General features: G+C 30.8%; 2 protein-coding genes across 3 annotated transcripts in view; one reads left to right on the forward strand and one right to left on the reverse strand.

Annotated features, from left to right (window-relative positions):
* Window positions 1-7,861, reverse strand: part of LOC108684532 (phosphoglucomutase) — a 13,949-nt gene extending 6,088 nt beyond the window's left edge. Inside the window, exon 1 of one of the 2 annotated variants that reach the window (XM_018188906.1) lies at window positions 7,555-7,861. The gene's annotated coding sequence lies outside the window, so the exon portion shown is untranslated. Of the gene's footprint in view, window positions 1-1,640; window positions 1,888-7,554 lie in introns of those variants that run through there. The other variant, XM_018188907.1, reaches the window with a different exon arrangement.
* Window positions 2,017-11,675, forward strand: part of LOC108684535 (sodium-coupled neutral amino acid transporter 9-like) — a 12,415-nt gene continuing 2,756 nt past the window's right edge. The window contains exons 1-3 of the mRNA XM_018188912.1: window positions 2,017-2,474; window positions 3,132-3,285; window positions 3,849-3,985. Of these exons, the coding sequence (XP_018044401.1) occupies window positions 2,305-2,474; window positions 3,132-3,285; window positions 3,849-3,985 (461 nt within the window). The 5' untranslated portion in view covers window positions 2,017-2,304. The remainder of the gene's footprint in view (window positions 2,475-3,131; window positions 3,286-3,848; window positions 3,986-11,675) is intronic.

The raw sequence follows: 11,675 nt of genomic DNA on the forward strand, positions 1-11,675 counted from the left end.
TAAGAAGTCGATAGACTTACGTCATGCTTTACATTGCTTGAATTAAGATAACAAATGTACAAAGCGGCTAGTCTCGACCGTCTTACGTATGCATCGCTAAGAGATAAGTGGATAGGGTCGCGAGTTTGACGTTTAAAGTGTTAATAATAAAAAGAATAGACACATTTAACTCCTACAAAAGAGAAGCTTTGTAGCACCGTTCAACATCGAGAGGATATTATTATTAATTTTTCATAATAAAAATCTGTTTAAAAAACTTTACTTCTCTCGAGAAATACCGGGAATTCTCGCGGGAAAAACGTCATAAATGATCGAAATTGAGATGGACGGAAGATCATTCACGGGGTTATTTCGCATAGTCAACGCGTGAGAAAAGAATGAAGTGCTGCGAAGCGAGCATAATTATAAGCACTCAGGCTGATTTGCGTCGACAATTTGGATTAGCTTGATAATAAGTTAGTGACTATTTCCACACTTAGATTATAATTTCTCTGCAAAAAAAAAATAAACAATATCAAATCGCATCAGTGCAATTTTTATTCCGAAAGGATTTAAGTTTTCAGAGATTTAATGGGGTACAGTCCACTTAATGCTATAAATGTTTCGAAGCATTTGATTGACTAATTAGAAGAATAAATTTTATTTGATAATTGATCAATTAAAGAATGCTTCAAAGCATTTGTAACTTCAAATAGACCATTGAAATAATTATAGAATCTAAGTGTTTCGCGGTTATCTCGATATCTATAATCTTGGAATGCCAATATTTCGTTGCAGTTCACATTATCTTTCTTCAAAAAGTATTATCAAAATAATTATGTAGGTCATTCAAACTGGTTGCTAAAATGTCAAAATCTTTTAGCATTACTCGTTGAAAATCCTATATAATTGTTTTAATGGTTCAACAAAATTATTTTAAGATCTGTAGATTTTCAAATCATTGTGATCACATGTCAAAGAAGTAATGGTAACTCAATCCTTTGAGTTAAATAACATTTTGTTATTTTTGACTTCCATATGTATTCAAAATATAACATAAATATAATATAACCAAAATGTAATGTAAACCCCACTTCTATAGTTAATTTTAAAATAAATAATGTCCATATACATACATATATATTAAGTACACACTTAGTGATAAACTAAATTTGAATCAAATTTAATACATTTTCTTGAATTAAATTGTTCAATTTCATTGTTTTAATTAAATTAACGACATATTAAGTAGGAACATTGGCGACCTATAAAAAAAAAAAAAACTCAAATTAGATGTAATTTAACATTATGAATTTAATAGTGACAAATTTGGAAATACTTCAAAATTGTTCTTTCCATATGTGAGTGTCAAATGGAATACAGGGCGAGAAAGACAAGAATCTCCTTTGCGTCAGTCACGGATGTCCTGGAGCCGCAAGAACATCGATACCAAGAAGAAGGTCAAGAGAATCTGCGAAAATTATGCGATCGTCATCGATCGCATAATTTTCGCAGATTCTTGGGTCGATCAGCGGTTTTTAGCCACGTTCGTTTGACGGACGCGCGCGAGGCATGTTCGTTGAAAAACGCAGCTGGAGGGAGGCGTGCTAAGTCAAGGATACCACTGATACAAAGTCCGAGTTTATAAAACGGGGACGTACCTACTCCAAAACCCAGTTTTCCAGACGAGGGCGCGCGATCGGTAACCGCTTCCCACGGAAGCGAAGTGTCCTTCTCAATCCTCCGGATCTTGCCGGTTGTCCAATCTACATCACGGGGACCAGATCGTGATCGATCGTGTTAGAGAGAAAAGAAAAAGAAGATAGTGAGTCAAAATTTTTCAGTTTCACAGCGACCACGGATAATACGCTGATACCGGATTATCGTGTCGCCAAAAAATTCCCGACGATAACTTTTCACGCGATCCCGGTTATTAATCAGTTAATTTGGATCAAAGAAAGACACATTTGTTCATTCCGATAAACAGTAAATGTCGTAAGAAGCCAGTTATTGAATCTGTTATCTGGTGCTCGCACCTCTTGGGGTGATACGCATTCGGCGAATTTAACAGATTTGTGTTTAAAAAAAGAAGAAAAAAGATGATGACGCAAGAAGAAATCTCATCCAGCATGATTATATAGTTCAACGCGATGTAGAATGCTCGTCGTTTAGCTTCGTGTTTCCTAGTGCATCTTTGCATGCTCCACTCAATATTCGTCACTCTGAGCAACTGCTGCGAGGAAGCACCGAAGTGTTAAACGGAAAAAGAAACTTTCTTGCATTACATTATTTTTTTTGTCAACTTTCAACTTCCTAGACATTATTATGTATAAGATCCGTGTTTACCCAGGCAGCGATTCCTCGCTGACACGAGACAGCGGATCCGAGAGCACGCCGTTACTCTCTTCAGAATCTCGCACGAGTCCGGAACTGGTGATATTCGACGATTCGGACACAAGCGACTTAGATCCAAGCCCGGCCAGCTGCTCTTTGATGTAAGATGTGTATGAAATGCATCTGCGAGAGGGAGATGTATTGTATTTTTCCATATAATTAATAATGTACATGGAAAAAATAATATTGTATTAACAGCATTAACCAACAGCAATCTAATTGAAAATAATCTTATTTATTCAAAATAAGTATTAATGAAACAAATAACATTGTATTAACTCTTTTAAATCCTATGTACATCAAATTTAAAGACATTATCCGTTGAAATTATTTAATTCTATCAATATCATCTGAATCTGACATCGACATATAATAATGTATATTCTGGAAAGTCAAAATTTTGAAAAAAAATTGTGTAATATGAACTACTTATTAAAACACGCATGAATTAAATTTAAAAAAATTTTTTTAGCACGGTTTCAATAAAATTGGATTTAAAAAGATTAAAGCAAGAATATGACGTATTTATTTTATTAATATTACCATTGAATGAATGGGATTATTTTTAATCAGACTGCTGTTGGCTAATGCTGTTAACATTTTTACGTATATAAATTAAAAACGTGGATAATAATAGATTTAATATTAATAATGGATATAATAATGTAGATATGTAGTAACATGTATCTATCATATTTATATTATTTATAAAAGATCTGCAGAAATTATAAGTATGTATTTTCTGTTGTCTTATCTAGATACGGAAGCATAGACTCCAGTTACAACACGATTTTAGCTACACCAAAGAGGCCAATTCCTTCAACGAAAAATAGTGAATTATTCATTTCCACAATGGCAAATTCACCTTGCACAGTAAGCGAAAAAAATTACGAGCCGCGCAATGTAAACTTGGTAAGAATAATATAACTGTTTGTGTATTTTTTTTCTTCATAACATGGATTATGAAAATCAGCTTTTTAAAAAAAAACATGTTTCAACATGTAGCAATATTTAAGTGATGAATTGTTAAAAAAATGATTATGGTATTTCATGTTTTTTATTAAATTTAATATTGCACTTGTTTTTATTTAATTTAATTTATTGTGTATTTATAAAATACATTGAGATATAAATACAAATTAAGCTTTATAATAAACAAATTTAATTTTTCCTCCATTTTCTTTTTTTCTTCAAAAACAAAAATAACAAGTTCATTTATTTAATTTCTACATTGATGTTAATTAAAATAAATAGCGAATCAAATCAATTTTAGTGAAGAAAATAATTTATAAATGTCAAAACTGCTAAAACTTCTTAAAAATTTGAAAATTCATTACATGTTCATATATATGAAATATGATAAAAAATAAAAATGTTAATATATGTACATTTACTTGAATGGTAAATGCATTAATGCAGATAATACAAGATTTCCTTTAATTTTATGTATCACTTTTCTGTTTTTTTATTGCTAGACATTGATGAACGAAAATTCCAATACAAAGAAAGTGCACGAGATAGACTTTGTGCCTGGACCTCTGCAATTTCAACCCGATATCATACAGGCTTCTTGTAAAGATCTCAAACCGAAGCAAAGTTCACTGGTCACTATGTAAGTGTCTTGAAATAAAATCTGTGAATAGAAAAAGTTTAATAAGAATTTGTGAATATGATAAAATAGGAGGATGGAGCATGTCAAATTTTTCGAACTACGCTTATACAGGATATATGCTCTTAATGGACGACCCCCTTAAAATCAATGAGTCACACCGATCGATACCCTTTCCTAGGTTTGTCCTAAATACGCTTTCCTAAGCAAAGATAGCATTCAACAGATTAAGATTAAAATTATCTAATTGATTCGATTCACAGTTCTCAATCTCTAGTGTAGAAAATAGAAATAGATTCATGTAAAAATGTTGCATATTTTTTATAGAAAATCGAAAGAGATTAATTAAATTTATATATCATTTATATATTTCCCTTCTCTTCAAAGATTAAAATATTAAAATTGTAATCGAATCTTGAACTTGTATTGGTGCGCACTTTTGTAACATTAATTCATTAACGTAGGGCGCATCTCTTAACTATAATATATAGAATATTGTTTTAGTATTTTTACAATAATTAGGTATGTGCCGGATATCTGGTAACTGTTTAATTAATTTGACCGGATAGTCAAATTTATTCAAACAAATTTTACAAATGCAATGAATAAATAATATATATCTTTTATGTTAATATAACTTATAAAATCATTTTATATTAACTTATATTGCGTAGGTATACTAATAAATATAATAATATATAAAATAAAAATATAATAATATATAATATTGATGCAAAACAAGAGCAAAAAACAAGAGCAGTAATATAAACGCGAAAGACGCATTCAATGAGCAAGGCATCAGCAGTAATATTAATCTAAAAACTTAAATCCGAAGCAGAAATAAAAATAAGAATGAAAATAAATAGAATTTGGTAATAGATATGCAGATAAGCAGATGAGCGGAATAAGAAACAGAATATAAATATAAATTCAATAACTGATGTGCAGATAAGCAGCATAAGAAACACAACATTTATTCTATTTTTACAAAAATAGAACGTATGCAAAAAGAAGCAAAAAGATATACAGTAATGATAATAATAATTGTACTAAAGATAATTATGGCAAATTTGTACTAATAAATATTTGTACTAATAAGTATTTGTACTAATAAATATTTAGTTAGGTTGTCCATAGATCACGTGAATATTTACGTGAGAAATGATAGATTTTTAAAACATCATGTGAGATCAAGATATTTCATATGTGACTAATTTAACTAAATAATAGTAATATATTTATTACCGTTTGATTATTGTTTAACATGTATATGATGTAATATACATGTATAATTTAAAAAATTTTTTAATCAAAATCATCTTTTGCGTTTATTATTTGCTATATGTTTTCTGCTACATATTTCATATTTTCAGAAGAAACATACAATATTTCTGTATTACTTGAGTGTATTACTTGAGTTTATTTTCTACATTAGAGATTGAGAACTAATGTTGTAATTGAATTGGAGTGAATTGAAATATTTGTTTTACTCTAATTAGTTGAATTCTAATCTCCAATTCGCAATCTTTTTACTTTAGTAAAAAAAACAGTTACATTTACTTTTCCAATCTCTTCGTGTAATTAAAGTTAAATAAAATCCGGTTATTCGACAAATTCACTATTCGGCACACACATCCCTAATAATAATAATAATACAACTTTCCAAAAAAATAATTTTCGATATTACTAATTCTTAATTATTTCATCAACATCCATGCATGTTGTTATAACTTTTCCAATAGCAAGTTTCAATACTTATTCTACTTCATGATCGAAAAGAAAGATAAAGAAATATTTCACAAAGGTAAAGAAATATTTTGGAGTGTATTTGCGCCAAGCCGACGATTCGAGAAATCACTTCCTCGCCCATCTTGGCTTTAGTTGACTCTCCAGCGTATAGTGCATGCAAAAGGAGAGTAAAAAAGGGGGTGTTAAGAAGTAAAAAAAATAGAAATCGATGGCGACGCGCTTATCAATGGTAAAATATACTGTTTATCGTGCATCGTTTAACGTGGTGTGTGTTTTGTTTTTCCTTTTTTGCTCAAGCATGTTCTGCAATCGGTACATATGGGGTAAATCTTTCGATACGGTCATTTATCTTACGTAGATGGCTGATGGCAACCGGATCGAAACTTGCATCAGCGCATCTTGAATTGATTCTTTCTTCATCGCATCAGACCGATACGTGTGTACGTGCGTATGCGCGACGTTAGGGGCGAAATCGACAATACTATTATTTTAGAGACGCTATCATGGCGCGCAAATAATCTCGCGTTGCGCGTTAAAAAACGAGCGCCGTCAAGATAAAGCGCGGTATTAATATATAGTAATTCGTAGTTCAGATTTGCAAACGCGCGAAATTAATCCGCACGATTAGATCTGTTTACATTTTTTAATATATTTATGCTTGTTTCCGCTAATAAATTAATTTCTAATCTTAGTACAACTTCTTCTTTATCTATTTTTTTATTTTAATTAGACCCGGTTCTATCAATGTAAGATTAATTTTGATCTTGGTTTAACTTATTTTTTTATCTTCTAATTAGAATTTAAAAAAGATGTAAATTAATCTAAGAGTAAATTAATCCAAGATAAAAGTTAATTCTAATAATAGAAAAATGGGTTTAATTCTCTCAGTAAATTAAAAAAGATTCATTTCAACGTTTGCAAATCCGAATCAATCCGAATTTTAATGCCCAATTTCTTTTTATTCATTTATATTGCATGAAGCACATTTTTTATGTCTTTCAATAAAAAAAAAAAAAGTTCAATTTTTAAAAATAGATCGTGAATCTGCTCAATTCAAAACTAGGAAGTAAAGTTTTTTTTTTAATTTAATCCAAAAAAGTTTTTGTATTTAAAATACGCATTCGAATAGATTAAGAATTTCAATTCATTTTGAACCATTCTCTGATGAGCTTAAAATTAGAAAAAGAAAAAAAGTAAATTGAACCGAGATTAAAGTTAAACTCACATTTCATCACGCATTAGAATCTTCACTTTCTCTCTTTCCCACATTCAAATATATATGTTTATCTCGTTTTAAATGCAAACATTTTTAGGAATTTCACGCAACGTAAACAGATTTATTGCTGACTAGCGTTACGCGTAAAAACAATAGATCTAAAAAATAAACATAGTCCTTAACGCGCAGGTTTTTCCCCTCCCGACTTCCTTTGTCCTCGGAAAAGAAATAGCGCGAAAAAGGTATCTCCCTCTGCGATGAAAATCAAGAGAGAAATCATCTCCGTCTCTTCTTTTTATAGCCGGCGATATAAGGGGAGTCGATCAATGTCGTAACTGTTTTCTCTCGTCAATTATCAGTTAACATAAACAAATCAATGACACTTACGTCTCTCGCGAAATCGACGGGTCAATCACGCCTCTAATCGAATCCACGCGCGAGAGGCAAGACGCTTTATACTCGCACAAAAAAAAGTACGGAACACACCGTCACGTCTTTACATGTGACTGATATAACCTAAATAAATACATGATCGTGCATGACTGACGCCGATGTGAGGGCTTTTTAACGAGCAATATATTCGAAGACACTGGTTTGATAGACTTACCGTTGTAGCCGCCGCGATCTCGTAGGCTTCCCCGTAGATGGAATCGTCGTACATCACGATTCGCGTCCTGACCGTCGGCAACACACGCGCGACTAACGACTATGACTCGCGAAGCTGACCCGCTTCCTCCCGTTCCCGCGTCTGGAAAACGAGCGGATGAGCGACGGTCGTTCTGTTCTCGATTCGCTCGTGTCCGGGCCTTTTCTTAATCTTTGATCCCGAGGCCAGGACTCGGCCGCTCGTTTCCGAGACGCGGGAACGAAGGTGTACGCTCCGCGTCGCGCCGCGCCGCGCGACGACGATCGGAAAGCGGAGCGTCTAAAGCGCGGCGCGACGGGACGCCCCGAAGGGGTTACCGCTCTGTCTGTTGCCCGGGCAACAGACGACCGCCCCGAGAAGGTGAATGCCCTTAGCCGGCAATCCGCCGCCGCCTCCTCCTCCTCCTCCTCTTCCTCCTCCTCCTCGTCCTCCTCCTCCTCCTCCTCCTCCTCCTCCTCTTCCTCCTCCTCCTCGTCCTCCTCCTCCTCCTCCTCCTCCTCCTCCTCTCATCAAGTCACTAGTTACCGCTGGATGAAGCCGGGCGGCGAGCGCGCGCATCAGAGCTGCACTTCTGCCGAGCACCGGCCACTGCCGGATACATCGCAGTATTCTCTCATTCTCTCTGCCATCAATTTGCATGCGAAGCTAATTTTCGTAATGAGAATGAGAATTAAGAAGCGTGCAATGAGATCAGGAAATCGATTGTGTATCTTGAATCGAATTGTTGTTAACAATGAAATATATATACATACATGTATATTATAAATATTAATAAATATTCCAGTAAATTTACTTACTTTTGTAATTACTATTTTGTTTCAAGATATGTACAATTTACTTCTATTACTCCTATATAGGAGCTTGGATTTAACATTAATGTTTTTTTAAAAATTAACACAATGTCATGGCTTATTTCGAGCTATAATTAAATTAACTTTAAATTAATAAACGTTCCAGCTTACAAAACCTTCTTTAGTGCTACAACGCAGAAATATATAATTTTAAATTAACGAATAAAAAATAACGGATACAATGAAAATTTAAAAACCATCAATGGTGAAGTGTCAAAATATAAAAAAATATTTAAAAAATTCGAACGTCAATACGTATCCCGCCAGATGACAATAAGCTAGGAACATTTGGTATTTAATATTTTATGATATTCTGTAGAACAAATAGATTTATTAAGATAATATATTATTAATGTGAAAAAGAGGTATAGAATCAAATAATAACTTACGGTAATTTATATAAAATACTGTAATCTAAAACTCTCAATCAAAAATCCAATATTTAAATACAATAAAGATACTGACTGTTGCTCGTTTGAAAATTAATTGATGTGAAGTAAGGTCAAATAAAAGTAAGTCAATAAAATCGAATGTAAAAACAAGTCTATTCAAAACTATGACCATTTATGTTCTCGTATATCGTCAAGTATATTAAAATAAGAGTTATCTAATAACTCAGTATCTTTCATTAAATTTCAATAGTTTTTTATTCTGTACCTCTTTTTCACTAATAATATATTATCTTAATAAATCTATTTGTTCTACAGAATATCATAAAATACTTGTAATTAAAGAATTCTCAAATCGTTTGATACAAGTCTGTGACAACTGGATTCTCGATCTCAACCAAGGAATTTGGCAAATCTATTTTATTAATGAATAATTAATCTACTGTTGACTGAAGTATCCAAATGTTCCTAGCTTATTGTCATATGGCGGGATACGTATTGACGTTCGAATTTTTTAAATATTTTTTTATATTTTGACACTTCATTATTGATGGTTTTTAAATTTTTATTGTATCCGTTATTTTTTATTCGTTAATTTAAGATTATATCTCTGCGTTGTCAAAGCATTGAAGAAGGCTTTGTAAGCCGAAACGTTTGTTATTTATTATATTAATATTAATTATATTAATAAATTATATAAATTTAAAGTTAATTTAATTATAGCTCGAAATAAGCCATGACATTGTGTTTTTAAGAAAATATACGAACATTTTTTATTTCATTAATTTTTTTTACTCACAACAATATCTGATGATTTCTTTAATGTAAAAGTAATTTTATCAGTTTAATTTACCCTTTTATTACTTAATTTATACCGAGCATTCGATATATATTAACTTTTTATTAAATTATCCTAATTTCAGCAATGTATTTAAAGAATAACGTACTAAAAATTGGTATAATATGCATCCAAATGATTAATTAAACACACACATCATGTATACGTTGCATCCTCAATTTTTAAAAAAATCAAATCACATTTATTATTATTAGGATCACATCAAAGTTTGTATTCAAATTGTCAGTTTAATCAACGAGTTAATAATTACAATTGAATAGTTGTTTTTTGAAACACTGGCGTGTTGCAATTTAACAGTTTCGGTTTATCCACTGAAATTTTCGCTTAATTTTAGCTAAAACCGAAATCAAATCGAAACCCTGATTTTTTATCGAAATCGAAATCGAAATGTTGGTCGGACTCTACATATCGTCGAAATTAAAATAATTCATTAGAAAGAAAGTCATCAATATATATAGTACCCGTATCAAGTGTACGATATCAAATTATATTTTTCTAAGTTTAAAAATAAAAAGACTAATTATCATAAAAATAAAAAAATTTAATATTTTATCAGTATAAAGGATACAATATTATTAAAGTCAAAACTTTCAGAATTTTATCTTTTATACAAAAAATATATAGGCCATTCCACAATTTGTGAAATCTAGGCGCTTTTGTGTGAATAGAGTGGACTAAACTGTATCAAAAAGTTCTCTACTATTTTGCAATTTTTAACGCAATGATTAACATATTAATTATTAAAAATTGCCGAATGTTGATCTTCAATAATTTTTTTTATCCAAATACTATCAACTTTACAGGAAAACATCAAGAGACAAAAACTGTTTATTTTCTTCTCATAGAGCTCTAAGAATTTTTTCAGATTTTTTAATCAACTTTTTACTGCATTTTCTTATTGGCAATTATTTTTAGCAATATGAGAAAATGCGATATTAAAAAATTCTCAGATCTTTATGGAAAAAAAAATAATTTTTATCATTTAGCTATTTTTCGGTAAAATTAATAGTATTTAAATAAAAAAATATTGAAAATCAATATTTGATGATTTTTAGTAATTAATATCTTGTTAATCATTGTGAAAATTGTAAAATGATAGAAAACTTCAGTTAATAGAGAAAAAGATCGAATTTTTTTTAAATTTTTGCTAGTAGATATTTTTCTTCATAGGCTATTATATGCGGTTTATGATTTCATAATTCATTATAAATTTATCTTAAAAATGAAATTAAGTCTCGCTCCGATTCGTCGTCCAATGAATAAACAGAACAATTAAAAGAAGAGAGATGGATACGTTTGAAATAGTCATGTAAATCGTAACTTTATATTATGTTCTATTTATAGTATAAACTTATAATATAAACTTATAATATAAAATTGTCGATCTTATATAGTGTCATATTATACTTATATAAAATTATATACCATAAATTATACAAAATGTTTCTAATTAATTGTATTTCTTTCTTTTCTTTATTTCTATTTTTATTTTTTTATAATGTAATCTATTTTCTTAAGAAGATAAACAGAAAGAGAAGATGATAAATTGAAAGTAACATATAGCAAGATTAGAAATTTAAAAATGAGATAAGTATTAGTCGTTATCCAGCAATTTGATGATATTTGACATCAAAATGACATCTTTAATGTCACTTGTTTGATACTTTCGATATGTTTACATAAAAAAATGAAGGTTTAATGATGAAATTAAGTTTTGCTCTCGTCCGACTGATAAGTAAAAAAAATTAGAACGAAGATAAATAATAAAATTAGAATAAAAAAGATACTTGATAGTTTAAGAAATCGAGTGTTGATTGCACCATAACCGAAAGTGTGTCTTGATCGAAAGTATTCCGAAATCACGCGGTTATCTTACGGTCGCAAAGGAGACGCTGTTACGTACGATTTCGTGAAATGGCCTTTACAATATCGAATTAAGTTCAACGGTAGGATAAAGATACACACATTGTTCTTGATCTATAT

Source organism: Atta colombica, unplaced genomic scaffold (assembly GCF_001594045.1).
Source record: "Atta colombica isolate Treedump-2 unplaced genomic scaffold, Acol1.0 scaffold135, whole genome shotgun sequence".
Classification (NCBI taxonomy): Eukaryota; Metazoa; Arthropoda; class Insecta; order Hymenoptera; family Formicidae; genus Atta; species Atta colombica.